The sequence below is a fragment of the Haemorhous mexicanus genome, chromosome 1 (genome assembly GCF_027477595.1).
Source record: "Haemorhous mexicanus isolate bHaeMex1 chromosome 1, bHaeMex1.pri, whole genome shotgun sequence".
Classification (NCBI taxonomy): domain Eukaryota; kingdom Metazoa; phylum Chordata; class Aves; order Passeriformes; family Fringillidae; genus Haemorhous; species Haemorhous mexicanus.
Genome location: NC_082341.1, coordinates 90,977,459 through 90,993,142, shown reverse-complemented (window position 1 = coordinate 90,993,142; position 15,684 = coordinate 90,977,459). Strand labels below are relative to the sequence as shown.

Here is a 15,684-nt window from a genome sequence, read left to right as displayed (position 1 = left end):
TTCCATTTTACATTTGTAAGCAGATGTGCCAATGAATTGGTGAGTACCTGAGAGTGCTCACTGTTGTCAGCTACTGGAAAGGGAGAGCAAGCAGCACTCCCTGTGAGGCCAGGCCAGAAAAATACATTTGTGAGCAAGACCCAGGTGGCATAAATGCAGCAGCCTGATCTGTTGGTTGGAAATGCCAGTCTCTCCCTGCAGCCAAGCCCGCTCCACAAGTCAGTCATGCTTTTTCTTTCCTTTTTTTCCCCCTCTCTTTTCTTTGAACCTACCAGGGTTTTTAAGCACACAGAACTTCCAACAGACCACGCACACCTTGAAGCCTGAAAACAAAAGGCAGCCTTGAAATGTGTTCTGATCTCTGGGGATCTAATTAATTTACTAATAGCAGCAAGTGCTCTTACAGCCTGAGCTTGTCACTTCATTTTACTAAGCACGTTTACTTTGTTACACCCAGTAGCCCCTAAAAAATGACTTGTACATCCTCATTTCTTGCTCATTAAAACCAGACAAAAAAATCTGCTTGGTTTAATTATATCATTTTGTACTGTCTTGAAATTCAAATGCTTTTCTGTTTAACTAATGGTGTTAATGAATGATAATGCATCAGCTCTCTGATGACAGGTGACAAAATTCAGGTACTTTTTTTCTGTGTACCCTAGTACATCAGGAAAACATCTGAATATATCCTGCTGACTTCCCTGCGTTAAAGTGAGAGAAATGATCTGCTGAGGACCTTCAGCAGGAATCTCCTCCAGCAAGACATCAATTTGGAGCATTAACTGTTTAAATCCTTTTGGCTAAATCCAATAGGAAGGCTATAGGGAAGAAAATGTTTGTAGGGCTCTCACTCCTTTTACTCCAGTGTGTCTTTTACAACAAGCTTTTCCAGCAAAAATTTGAAGCACTCATTCACTTCTTTCTTGTATGAAGCATAAAGCACATTCAAGATGTCCTTAATACACAATTCTGTTAAGTGACTTTACCTTCAGTGACTAACTCTTTTCTTCTGAATTTTGCATTTAAGGTTCACTCTCTTCCTGGGTGCTCCTCTTGTGCTTCTCCCATGTGTCTGTCCCTGCTCCCCCTTCATGATCTCAAGCTTCTCCTGCCCTGCCTTTGTGAGCAGCTCTGCATTGTCCTTATGCTGTCTCTGTGCTCTGTCCCCAGCAGGAGAGAGACCTCAGGGAACAGGTTGCAATATGGGACTGCAATTTTGTGTTCATTTCAGTCTTAGCTGTGAAGGAAAGCAGTCCTTGGTGCCTCTTACAGGTTCTCCTGCTTGCAAAGGCCTCTGATAAGACTTTTGCCCTTTAGGATACAACTTTTAGCTCATTCTCACTCTCTGCTGTGTCTTCTCACATACTTTGTGTGCATCTTGTGTGGTCTGTTGTTTGGTTCAGACCCGTGGGCTCTGCTTGGTAGCCTTGAGCTTTGACTTCTTCTTGGCTTTGGCTCCCAAACTGGCTGGTGGGGCCAAGCTGGCTTCCACCAAGCAGTTGGATTTCCTGTCATCTCAGTACCAAGCTATAATCTGCCCTCTGTAGCTCTCTGACGTCAGGATATACCATATTTTCAGTATTTCATAGTGGGTTTGTTGGCAGGTCTTCCAATGCTTTCCTGAGCTGCTCATCTGTTTCAGTCTGTGGTGGTCCCATCCCCTCACAGGGACTCAGGCTCCAGTTTCAAAGTGTTTGATGTGAAACATCAGAGCAGCAACTTGCTCTCCCATGGTTTTACCTTCCTTCACAAACACCAAGCAGTTAAAAACAACATTCTTTTCATGTTTTCTGTCAAGAGCAGCACTCCCCATATGTCACTGCTCTCATCTCACGATTTGGCACTTCCTGCAGTCCCGTCTGTATTTCTGGTCTATTGGCAACTGTCTGTGTGCAAGGACAAACTCACTGCACCCTATGCAGACTCTCTGACAAGTCCAGGCTTCTAATACATGCTCCTGGCTGCCTCTCTGCCACCCTACTGCATCTGTGGAAGCCCTTTTCCCTTCAGACCATTGCACTCAAGCCATGTCCTCTCCTTAACTCATTCTCTTTCAGACCTCTGAAAGAGGTTGATGTTGGAATAAGAGTTTCAATTTTTTTAAGTGCATCAGTCCAGTTCAGCTGTTCATCATGCCACAGTGTACTTAAACCACCTGCTTTTACATGTCAGACAGCTCTGCTGAGTGACCAGTGGCTAACTGGCCAGGGGAAGGCTGGAAGTACCACTTGGCATCATGGTCATTAGCAAAGAAGTAGCTAATGGCAGCAGGCAGATAATGAGGTCCATGTGAAGGGGGTCAACATGTGAAATTTCTGTACATTGATGAGATGGTTAGAGATAAGACTGAGGCTGTTGATCAGTATACCAGGGTCAGGAATTCATAAGCACCCCTAAAGCAAGCATCTGACGATTCTGAAAAAGTAAGCATTTAATATTAGATGCTAAATCTAAACACAGCAAAGCATGGAAACATAACCAGTTTTCAAGCAGTTTCAACTCCAGCCTGTAATGTCACCATGATGAAAAAAAAGATATTTCCAAAACTCACCTTATTTGTCACCAGGAATGACAAAACCCAACCATAATCATGATGCTACAGACATCAAGTGGTGACTACAGGCAGATTTAAGGGAGAGCAAAGGTATCTGTCTGCACACAGCCAGTGCCATACAAATGAGGACCAGCTCTCTGCAAGTTTGTGTCAATAAATATGCATGACTGCCAAGCCATGAGCCTTTTATTTGTATGTAGTAAACCCTAATAAACCCCTGATTAGTCTTAACATCATGTGGGAGTAGGTAAACAGAATAGTATTTCCATCCTGGTTCTGAGGTTTACAACCATTACCATTTCTAGCAAGAAAGATTATCATATGTTCAGCATATTGATATTTAGAGGCTTCATTAGTACCTGCAAGTAGGTCCCTAAGATGTGTAGAGACTCATTACTGGGGCAGTTTTTCACTGCCAGTAGGTGCACTTAAAACCCTGTTTGCACTAGAGATGTTGTGTCTAGCAACAGTCTGAAGTTCCCAGGCATGGAAAATTACCTGCAAAATTAGAATTTTTAAATTAAGGAACAAAAGGTTCTCATGGAAGAAGAGGAAGAGGGAAAAGTGTGTTGGCCATCTTCAGTGTTTCTGCAGCATGGAATTTGGTTCTGCTGCAGATTTGTTTCTGGCTTGAGGCATATATTTGTCTGTTTAATAGTTTAATTTTATCTGTTACAGTGGGAAAGAACATAAAAAACCAGGTGAGTTGGTCGCTTGGACATTTTCCCCCCTTCCTGTGACTTACAAGAGTAAGTCACATCAAGATGAAGCTAATAGTTACTCCTGGCAGTCAGACCATGTGCCCCCTGTAGAGCTTTCTGCCGAGGAGAGGGTCTTGTGCCCACTGCCACCTTCTCAGAGGTGCAGAGGGGCTTTCTCATCTCATGACATCAGGAGGAGCTTGGCTGAGAGCTGGACATGGTGCCCACCTTGTCCTCCCCCTCATTCTGCAGCCACCCTCCTTATTTTCCCCATCCCAAAGGTGGAGATGAACTTGCAGAGCAACGTGGAACATACACAGAAACTTTCATTCAAAAGTAGAAGTTCAGTTAGAAAGCAGAATATTGATTAAAATAATCAGGGGGTGTGAGGCATGCAAAGTTGCAAAGTTTTCCTGTGCCATTCACATATGTAAAATTTCTGGACTTCTCACTGGGGCTGCAGGAGTATCTAAACATGAACAGGTCATAGTCCTATCTGAGCCTTTGGCTGCCCTACCTTGTGTGGTTAGGAAACAGCTCCATGCTAGGTCTTCATTTTTCCCACTCTCATTTTGCAATCCCTAGCTGCAAATTGTGTGGAAAACGATTCATCCTAAACAACCAAAATGTTAATGGGATGCAATATGAAATAATTCAGATTGCATAATCTTCTTTTAAATGCAACATAATAGACCTATTGTTAACTTTCAAAGGTATGAATGAAAGTCTTTCTGAAATGACACAGCAAGATATTAACCAATATTAACCAAGCATATTGAGTCTCTACAGCCTTTGAAATAGAACTCTTTCTATTGCCTAACAGAAAAGGGAGTTTTTTTTGTTTTCCCTTTCAGGGACCCTGATGCTGAAAAAGTTAGAATATTCTTCTGATTTTCTTCACACTAGAGAAAAAATACTAAAAAATGGTGTATTAATGTAGTGAACCTTCCTACTAGTGTGTTATCACTTTTCAGGTGTATTCTATGAGATTGATACCAGAGTAAAACTACAAGAAACATTAATACATTATTGAAAAGCACACTGAGGCATGTATTCACAATTTTGTACGTTCTGTTTGGAAGCCTGAGATGCCAATGACTCCTTCAGCATCCTCATGCAGCAGGCTCTCCCCTCCTGGCACTGGTGCATGAGCTAGTGTTTACTTAGGACTTAACAGGACTTAATTTTTGTTTGCTGGATGTCAATTTTGTTTTGCTGTGTGCTTCAATTAACAGGTGTGTATGTAACATAGACTGCAGTGGATACAGTTTTAATCCTGTATGTGCTTCTGATGGAAGCTCCTATAACAATCCGTGCTTTGTCAGAGAGGCATCATGTCTGAGGCAAGAGCAGATTGACATCAGGCACCTTGGCCACTGCTCAGGTAGGATTAATTTTGGCTTTTTGGAAAAATGAAATTCTGACATAACTTGGCTTGGTAGACTTTCCCGTTTGTATTTTTGGTCAGAAGTCACTGATGCAGTTATCAGTGAACTCGTCACCTGCAATTTTGAGTTCCCCACACCACACACATAGCGCTGTGTTTACACAGCCTTTCTTTGGCTGCTGTTACCTGGAAAGACTGGAAAAGCTCTTGGGAAATTCTAAGCCATAATCCAACAGTTCTTACATGAGGGGGTGGTAGGAGAACAGAAGGAATATGGGTGTGTGGGAAATCTTACCTCTTGTTGCTGTGGGCTGTAAAATGTGCTTCCAGTGTGAGTCAGGTTCGGCCCTGATTGCATGGACATTGATCCTTTATTCTTAAGGGTTTTTTCCCTTATTTGCATTTCAAATGCTTATTTGGAAATAATTCTTATTTGGTTGGAAATATGCTTATTTCTAAGCATATTTCTATAATTTCCTTTTCCAATGTTGGAATGGGCCACTGAAGCCCTCTGCCTACTGCCTCGTAGCTAATCCTGCCCATAATCCTCCAGTTTTAGGGGCTTGCACTTAGGAATTTCTCATGGGAATAACAGATTTCTACCAACTTTTTTCCAGTTAAACCTAGATCTGTAACTTGGGCAGTTCCAACACCAAAACAGACTGTCACCAAAACCACCTAGGTCCACACCACAGAAAAGTTTTTAGTTCAAAACCTAAAGCTTGAGGTGTGCCATGTTGGTCTGGACACTGGGGCTACCAACTGGGTGTGATACCAGCCTGCTTGTGTGGGAAGAACAATGTGGGACCATGTCCAGCTTTACTGCAATTTAAAACAGTTCTTTGAATATTATTCTGGCTTATCAGTGATGCACACGTAGCAGTCTGGGAAATATCCTTTCCCAATAAGTAACCATGCATTATTTATCACCTAGACACAGATGACACAAATGCAGTTGGAAAGAAAGATGATGGCATGCAGTATCGGCCAGAAGTGAAAGGTATGGTGCAGACTTTGTGCTTCTTGGTTACAGCTCCACAAGGTGAGAAAATAGAGCATGCAAGTCCCTTCTAGTCTTCCTCACAGCTCTGACTCCTGGAACTGAGACAGAGCTGTGAGCAGTTTCTCTCTTGCAGCACGTTGCAAGGCTAGTGGGAAGATGTGCATGATCTGTAAGTTGTGCCTGCTGTGTTCCTCTAAGGGATGCCCAGCTGCTCAGTACCCTGTGTGGTGGCCACAGGATTGGACTCCCTCCAAGTGCTGTGAAAATGGCTTTACTTGGAGACAACAAGCTGTGACATTCCTGATGAAATAACATAGCACAAACCTCCCTGCCATGATCCCATCTTTTCTGTTAACTTCTGGGAAAAATGGATGATTTTGTATTTGTCAGGTTGTTTTAAAATATCTCAGTAAACTAATATGCTGAACCACATTGGTTGAAAATGTTTCACCTACATGAACTCTACCTTACCTTTTAATGACCTTTAATGCCTCAACTTTTTCTTCATCCCTGCTAGTCAGATGATCATACACATCAAGTATCACTCCAATGCTTGCTTTAGACCTCCTGTTGCTGGTAACACACTTGAAAAAGCCATTCTTGTTATCTTACACAACACTGGCCAGATTCAGTTCAAAATGAGCTTTGGCCTTTTGTGTCTACAAACCACAGCTCTGTACTCTTCCTGTGAAGCCTGATCTCACTTCCAGTGGCCATACAAATTATCCTTCCTCTTGAGCTCCATAAAGAGTTCCCTGTTCAGTCAAGCCGGTCTTGTACTCCGTTTGCTTGACTTACTGTGCAGTGGAATTGTCTGCTCCTGTGCTTCTAAGGCACTTCTGAAACCTTGACCTGCACTCACGGACCCCTCCAAAGCAGATTGCCAGGCTACTTTGCTAAAGAGCTCCATGAACAGCTTAAAAGTTTCTTCTGCTGAAATCCAGGGTAGCAATCTGGTGCCCTTTATTCTCATTGCACTGAAAGCTCAACAATTAAACTCAACCATTTCATGGTCACTATGGCCGGACAGGCACCTAAAATTACACCCCCCCTAAAATTACACCCCCCACGAGCCCTCCATTCACAAATGGCAAGCCTAGGAGGGCTTGGCTCACTGAGTACCTCTGACAAGAAGCTATTGTCTCCTGAAAATGTTAAGAAAGTCCTGCTCATCACAGCAGTATTGTATTCCCAGGTGATGTGTGGGAAGTTAAAAATCTCCCATAAGGACACGGGCTAGCAATCCAGAGATTTCTCATAAGTGCTTAAAGAATAAGTCATCAGTGCTCACACCCTGGCTGGGCACTCAGTAGTAGACATCCACTACCACCTTTCTTTGTTTGCCATCCCTCTGTCCTTCACCCAGAGGCTCCCAACCACATCTGCACCAACTGTAAGTGCTGTGTGATCACCTCTCCTTTACAAACAACATGATACCTCCAACTTGTCTGCCCTGCCAGTTGCTCCTGAACAGCGTGGAGCCCTCCATCTCAACACTTCATTTGAGGGACTCATTTTACCAATTCATGCAAATACCAGGGATATTGTAGCTCTGGGAGCTGACCAGTGCTTCTAGTTCATCCTGCTTGTTTCTCATACTGTGTGTGCTGCTGTTCAAGCATTTCGGATGTGTTCCTGAGCTCTCTATGCTCCCAGGAGCAGTGGAAGTGTTCCCACTAGCACTTGCTACCCTCAGGTGATGCCATGTGACTCACCTACTGTAACGATGTTGGAATCCCCTTCCCCCATCAATTCTAGTTTGAACTCCTCTTGGTCCTCCCAGCTTACGCCCAAAAAGTCATTTTACCCTTCAGGACAGGTGGTTCCATCAGGCCCCAGCATACCTTCTCTCTTCCATCACTTAAAACCCCAAAGTTTTGGTGGGAACACCAGCCCCAGAGCAAGGTTTTGACACCCTGGGCTCACCTGTTTATTTCAAGTTCCCCCTCATTACTGGGAGGATCGAAGGGGAACGCATCTATTCCCAAATTTTTTTAGCATTGTCCCCAGGGCTTCTGAAACATCATTTTATTGAACTCAGGCTTTTTGTGGCTACATCATCATTAATAGCCACTTGAAAGAGCAGGAGTGAGTAGTCTGAAGGTTGCAATAACCTCTTCAGTCTTGTGGTGTCATTTCTAATTCAGGTCCCAGAGAGGAAGAGAACTTCCCTGAAAAGAGACTCCAGTCTGCAAATGGGTGCTGATATTTTGCACAGGAAGGAATCACAAATGAACATAACTCACTGTTCTTTCTCCTCAGTTCTGGTCTTAATGTCGGTTTTGCTCCGAGGAGTTGCTACCTTCTCTGTTAGCTCTGGTCTCCAGTTTTTTCTGTCATTATACTTGTTTTGCACTCCCATGGCTTCCCTGAGTAATGCCATCCCAGCATGGCTTTCATGTTCTTGAAAAGTCTCTCAGTGCCAAAAATCTTCATATATTTTTCTCTTTTCACAAATTCTCTTATTTTCGCTGCATATGATGTACCAGTTGGAGTGATTTAATGTCAATTTTCACTTACATTATGAAGGTATAAAAGGCACCAAATGCAATATACATCTTATTATGTTATGTAATGAAACACCACTTTCAGTTCCTATTCCAAAGAGGTAACAGCCTTTTATTCATTGCATGTAAATTGCCCTTGAAATCTAGTTAGTGGAAAAACCATTGTATATAATTATTATTATTAATGTGTATGGCTTGTGCAGTCTCACATTCAGCAAATGATGTGGATGGAGACAATATGCTTCATGAGAAAAAGGCTGTTTTGAAATTTTTTAATACAATACTCAGGTCTCTTTAGATAGTGAGAGCCTGAACTGAACTTCTTTGAATTAGTTTTTTTTCATCCAGGAGAGAATAAGAGAATAGTCCACACTCCTACCTGTTTGCTTTTGCTTTCAGTTCCTGTGAGTTAATCTTGTTAAACCCTGTTCTCTGAATGGATAATATCTTTTAGTCTCTAGAACTGTGACAGTCTCCTCCTGCAGGGCAAGTGGCTACCTAAAGTTCCATCAGAAAGGTCTCTCTTCCCAGATTCACCTGGCTTGGTGGTCTTGTTGTACCAAGATGAGCATCAGGGTTTCAATTTTTAGGCATGACTCTTCCTTCTGGTGAAGTTTTTGAACTCCTACACCCAGTCATTCTTTCAATGCTCCTAGACCAGCTCCATCTTTCACTTTGAAGCTCTGAAGCAGTCTAGCAGGTGTCTCTGATTAAAAATGGATTCCTGTCAAAAGGGAGGTAAATATCTGTTTTACACTAGGAATCACCTCCTGCATTTAACACCCTCTTGCTTAATGTAAGTTTTGCCTCTGGCCTGTGTGTGGCTGGCTGGCCACTTTTCGGGCGATGCACCTTTCAGTTTTGCACTGGGCCTCACATTGTGTGTCAGTACATGTATTAAACCAGGTGTGGTGCAGCTCTCTGAACACACTAATATAATTGTGTGTAGCTCATGACAAGGTTTGGCTGGGACCAGATATGACAGTAATAAAATTCTTGGAAAAGGAGGGAGATGATAGTTTTGGGATGAGACATCCCCACTTTTCTCCTCTTAGACTTGTCACCACATAGTCTATTCTACTAGTGCAGTGGTAGACACACTGTCAGTACTAGTCAATGTTCTTCCTTTGTGTCAAGCCCTCTGTATCTTCAAAACACCTCGAATTAATGGGTTTCCTTATATCTAAAACCTCTAATACAGGGTTGGGTTTTTTTCTCCAGAACCAAATTAAATACATTTCAGACATTTCAGAAAAAACCTAAACCAGCAGCATATCTCTCTTTTTATTTTGCAAAAATACATTCTCTTTCTTGCTGGTTTAATTTCAAATACCTGCAATTGTGTAAGAGATTGCTTCATACTCCCTTTTGCTTAATAGTCTTTTATTTGTGTAGCTATAGTCTATTGCCATGGATATGAACACAAGTCTATAATTATGCTCACATCTGAAGATCCGTGTTCATTATGAAATATCAACTTCTGTGTTTAGGACTTCTTTACAAAAAAATTTTTGGGGAAAATGGTTGAAAATGAACACAGCTTTGGATTGTTTTGGTAACACGACAGAAGCATGAAAGATACTGGGGCAGAAGGGATTGCCTTCCTGTGCTGGGCTGAGCTGGACAGCAACTAAGTGCCCACCAGCTGCTTGCTCTATCCCAGCTTCCCTCAGGACGATGGAAAAAAGAAACAGGAAAGCACACATGAGAAAAACTCATTGGTGAAGCTAAAGCCAGTTTTAGAAGCAAAGGGGTGAAGAAAAGGAGGAAAAATAAACAAGAGATGCAAAAGTTTTCACTCACAATATCCCATCAGCAGACTGATGGCCGGCCAACCTCTGAGAAACTGCCACCTTGGAAATACCAAAACTATAGTTTTTATTGCTAAGCATGATGTCATGTGGTGTGGGATATTCCTCTGGCCACTTTGGATCAGCTGTCCTGGCTGTGTCCCCTCCCAGGCTTGCCCATTCCCAGTCTTGCTGAGGGGAGAAGCAGAGTGAGAAGCAGAGGAAGTCTTGATGCTGTGTGAGCTCCATTCAGCCACAGCCAAAACAGTGTTGTGTTACCACTATTATTTCAGCCAGAAATCTAAGCCACAGCACTCCATCAGCTGCTGGGAAGGAGGTTAACTCCATCCCAGCCAAAACCAGCACACCTCCCAAAGGAATGGGTATTCTAAAGACATTTCAATATTTTTAAGTTCTCTCTCCATAAAAATGTTTCTCTGAGGAAGACTGCTATTGAAGTGTGTTTGATTTCATCTTTAACCACCAGTGATACCCATCATCTCTGGGCTGTGTCAAGTGGTTTTCTACCCAGTAATCATAAAACGTGGTTCACATCTTTCTAATCCTTTTTAGAGGGTTCTTTTTCATCTGTTTACACATGGGAGACAGCTCTCTGTATCTGTGTGCCAGCTCTTTGCCCCAGTGCCACTGACAAAGCTTCTGCTGATCTTCTCGCTTTGGTTTGTTTCTGTCATGAACACTTTTCTCCTTTTTGAGAAATATGATATAAAAAGTATGTTTAGTGGTGTCTGAGGATCATTTTCCAGTGCAGTACCTTCTAGCAAATCTCTGTAGGTGCCTCTGAAACTTCCGCCTTAAGCCTCTGCTTTATTATTCTCTATTCCTTTATTCATTGCAAATTTTTAAGGATATGCTATTCCTGGTTGAGAGTTTTAAATTAATCATAGACCCATGTATAATTGTTTATGTATATTTCTTTTCAAGATGCCAGTGATCAAAGAGAAGACATTTACATTGGAAACCACATACCTTGTTCAGAAAGCTTCAATGGTTACTGTATACATGGAAAATGTGAGTTCATTTATTCCACTCAGAAGGCTTCCTGCCGGTAAGTCCTTCATGTCTCCAAAATCTGATTGAAATCACTGTTAAGCTTAATCAAAATGCTCTCTAGGCGTAATGACAGCATGTGTCACTTTGTGATAGCTAAGCAGTGGCACAGGAGGAGTATCCCTGTGCTGTGGGCAGCACCCAGCTGCTCCCATCAGGAGGGAGATAGTGCTCAGAGGAGAGCACCAGTCACTCAGGTACATCAGAGCCTGAACCCCTCTGAGGAGTGTAGCCTCAGTGTTCTCTTCTTATTTTCAGCTGCTAAATCATATCCAGAGCTCAAAAAACAAGCCAAACAGAAACACATTAAAAAAGTCTTTGCCTTGCATGGCTTCTCTCCCTGACTGTTCTTTTCCCACTGACCCCTTAGCCTGTTCTTACACTATCAGCACATTTTATTGTTCCTGTCATAAACTCTCTCTAGAGAATCAATACCTTATTTTTAACATTTATTGCCCTTTTTCACAAAAATAGGTTTGATCTAGAGAATAAAAAATTGCAAAATATTCTTTAGCCCACACCTTTTGTCTACAGTGCAAACTATCAACTCAGAACACTCAGTATTAATCCCTGCAGTGCTTTCCGGAATATACAAATGTTCCTTAGCTCCCAAATAATTTTTTTCCTTTACATTTCACCAATCAAATTGTGTATCTTTGTTTTCCTCCAAAATTTTATTATTGTTGCGATGATGATGATGATTATTATTATTATTAACATTATTATTATTTAAAAGTTGTTTATAGCAAAAGGCCACTTTGCAATAAGATGCAGTGCCCTACTTATTAGGAGGCTTCACTCCTGAGCTTTTACAGAGTAATTCTTGCAAGCTTGTACTTTCAGATTAATGTGGCTGAAACTGCCATAACTCTTTGCTTTCCTTTGCTTTTGAAACTTCAGCTGTAAATCCATTGGATGCTTTCATATTTTCTCCCTTGATCCTTATTGATTGATGATATTTAGGTGTTTTTTGCACTGACAAGATTTAAGGATTTCCAGACAGATCAGAGAGCAGGAAGCCCAAATGGCAGAGCCAGCATTGTTGTCAACTTAAGCACTTGAAAACTTCTGTTATTTCTTTTACCATGCAAGACCCTTTCTTGTTTATTTTCATCTTTCCAATAGCACTGCTTTGGGTTTCTTTTGGTCTGAAACCAAGAGAACTCAACATGTCTTTGCTTCTTTGGGGAAACTGGGTGCATCCCCAGCAGCATCTTGATGGGCATTAGGTAACACTATCTGATTACGGTATTCTCTTGATCTAGAACTGTATTTAACACAATTCATAATGTATTTGTCCTCAAAATGTTTAAAGTAGCAGTATTTCAAGGAAAACATTCCTGTCTGAATTAACTAATTTGTATTTTCTCAGAATTTTCTTTGGAAGGTGCTAACCTTATAGTATTCTATCAATTTATGATTCAGTGTAAATTCCATCTTTTAAATATTTCTTGTTATTCTAGTAAGTATTGATAGGCAATATTTTGATGGATCCAATTAATGTACCATCCTTTTAAATTCTATTTTATAGCTACATTTACTGTTAGTAGCTTCAGCTATGTATTTAAATATTCTGAATAGTATCTCAGTACTGAGCCTAGCACAACAAACCTCACGTGATTCCAGCCCCGAACTTGTGACTATCAGTTCTTGACCCTGACTATCAGACCTCCTTTGGATTTTTCGTGGCTATTAAAATACTGATGGTCTCAGGCTTTATGCATGTTTCTCACTGGAGCAGAGTTATTGAGGAAACAAATAGTTTATAACAAACATCAATCCGCTGTAGAAATCGTGTACCTCTATCAGAGAAAAAAATTCTCTCTTTCTCCAGCAAGGAAAATATAATGATGATTGCTAAGGGCAAATTGTTATTTTCAAATGCTTTCAGTTCTCATAGACATCTAGCATATACATTGTTTAATTCAGTCCTCATTTCCTAGCAGCGATGCGTGTGAGGTATCGGATGACCCATAAAACTGCAGAGAATACTTGTGCAGAGTGAATTCTGAGTTCTGCTTTCACTGAGGGCGATGAATCTCCTTGCTTATTGTACAGCAGCCCTCCAGGACTGCCAGCAGGCAGGTGGGAGGGTTTTGTAGCAGTCAGTAGCACAGCATTGAGTTTAGCAGTCTTTGCACAGATGGGATCAGGTCTGTCTCCTGCTGCCCCCCTTGTGCAGTGCAGTTCTGCCCTGTCCTTATGCCAGGCTGTGTCAAGGACACACAGTCCAGCCCTTTAAAAAGAAATCCAAACTTCTTTATGCTAAATCAATTAATTGACTAATCAGCTTATTTTGATAAATCCTTGCTGACCTCTATTGATCTTGCTATTATACTAGTTCTATATTATCTTGTTATACATTTATGCAGTAGAATGTTTTAAAATCTGTTCTACTAGTTTAAGGTAGAAAACTAGTGACTACTACTTCATCCTGCCATTATGTAATTCTTAATGCAAGCATTCAGTATTTCTCAGACATAATTTCAGAATTTGCATTCAGTATTTCTCAGACATAATTTCTTGTCATTTCAGTGTTTCTGAGGAAACATCTTTGAATTCCTTGTGCCTCCTCTGCTTTGTTTTGTCTCCTCTGCATTAAAGCAGCTCTCACATTGATAATACTTCATCTGCTACCTTCTTTATTGAAAACAAAAGCAAAGTAACAATAAGATTTAAGTCCTCTTGACTAACAAGGAGACATCTTCCTTCCTGTGTTTTCTTGCATGATTGCCAGTGTGTTCACTGTCCTCATTCTTCTCGTAGGCTTGTACAGAGTTCTTTTTATTCCCTTCCTGGCTACCACTGGGCACCCTTCTACCACATGGAGGGTTTTCTTTAACAAGTCTTACTGGAATTTGGTTCATGAACCAAAACTCCTTACACAGCAGCTCATGGCTGGAGAAAGTAGAGTCACAAGATTATGAACATGTAAACCCCAACTATTATCCCTGCATGCAGAGGGGGATTAGGAGTTGCATTAGCATTTGTAAAAAGGTCTTTGGTGTAATTATTTTGTTGCTCCAAACAGAATTAATTCCTACCCTAGCACAAGGCTTTTGAATGGATGAGTCTGATTTTGTGTTGCATTTGGGCTTGTCAGATCCAGTTTACAAAATGACTGTTGCTCTTCCTGCGTGTGAGTATTTCTGCTCCAGCTGTAGAGCTGGAGGCCAATTGTATGATTCAGTTGACCACAGTGATGCATTTGTGTCAGTCAATTCTAAAGGATAGCTGTACTAGGAACTTGCTCAGGCCTTTGACTCTGCAGACTTCACCTCAGTGTTTTGGGTGGCTCTTGCCTTTTCTTGTGCCTGAGCCTCTTTTGCCTTGAGACATGAATTGTTTCAGAGTGTGTTTGCTCCAGCACATCTTGCACATGTCACTGCCTCTGCTGAGCTTCTCATTGAGCTAACTTTGCTTGCTGCTTTGCTCAGGCAAGTTACCATCTAGAGAACGGATTCTCTTCTGCTTCCAGCTATTTCTCCCCCACCCCATGCAAATTATTTTGGATTCTTCCTTGAACTCTCACTGGAACAGTTGTGAGCCATTGAATTTTCTAAGCTGACCTCCATTGAATTCTGGCTCAGCTACAAGGCAGGAGGGGGTTTGGTGCTGGTGTTGTCCAGTAGGTTTTGCAAGATTCTACTTCCCTAGGTTGCAGCTTGGAAAGGGGTCTTCTTTTTTCAAGGTGGATTTTCAATCCATATTTCAAGGTTCCCCTTCCTCTTTGTCCCTTCTGTCCCATAGATAACAATGGAGCTGAATGAGTTGTGCTCTCTCTGTGCTTCATGAGCATTACTCTTGCATTTCATTTAGCCTTGTCTACTTGTCTTCCAAGTGCCTACTTGTTCCACCCAGTTGCTACACTCTACCTAAATATTGTACCAGTATAATAATGACCCACCTATTTCTTTTGAGAAATCGGGGTCTTCCCCACACTGGTGTGTTTTCAGAGGGCCACTAGTAACCTTATCCAGAAAAAGCAGAGCATATCTACTTGCTCTGTCTCTTCTCTTGCCACACAGCTCCAAACCATTCCCTAACCCAAGCATTCCCTAACCCTGCACCTTCTCACCAGCTCTTTCTCAGCTGGAGTCACCTTGGGTTTCTCATTTCATCTGCAAAATGACTGGGGTGCTGTCAAATTGAAACAGATTCCATGAAATATTCCTTTTCTTTTTCAGGTGTGAATCAGGATATACTGGACAGCACTGTGAAAAGACAGACTTTAGTATTCTTTATGTTGTCCCAAGTAGACAAAAGCTTACGCATGTCCTTATTGCAGCAATAATTGGAGCTGTACAGATTGCCATTATAGTTGCAATTGTCATGTGCATAACCAGGTAGGTAAAGACAAAAACAGTGAAAAATTACACATTGTATGGATATACCTTTTCTGTATTTAATTATATGATTTCCAACATTTTATTTGCTTAATACACACTTAAAAACTACCTAATGATGAAGCGGGATGATTATGTAACATCCTATCTGCCCCTTTGTTTCTTTGGTCACTAAAGACAGATTTGTTTGAATTCAAGAACCACCAGTAACCACTCTAAATCTCCAGACCAAACACACAGCAGAACAGATCAGCCTTAAAACAAATCCAAGAGTTAAGCTCCTGTGTTAGGCCTTCACTGGACTTGCTGAGGTATTGCTGAAATT

The 15,684-nt window shown here is 41.5% G+C and overlaps 1 protein-coding gene across 1 annotated transcript in view; it reads left to right on the top strand.

Moving 5' to 3' along the window:
- Positions 1–15,684, top strand: part of TMEFF1 (transmembrane protein with EGF like and two follistatin like domains 1) — a 112,251-nt gene that overhangs the window by 94,480 nt on the left and 2,087 nt on the right. Inside the window, exons 6-9 of the mRNA XM_059856021.1 lie at positions 4,491–4,639; positions 5,577–5,642; positions 10,888–11,011; positions 15,201–15,359. Of these exons, the coding sequence (XP_059712004.1) occupies positions 4,491–4,639; positions 5,577–5,642; positions 10,888–11,011; positions 15,201–15,359 (498 nt within the window). The remainder of the gene's footprint in view (positions 1–4,490; positions 4,640–5,576; positions 5,643–10,887; positions 11,012–15,200; positions 15,360–15,684) is intronic.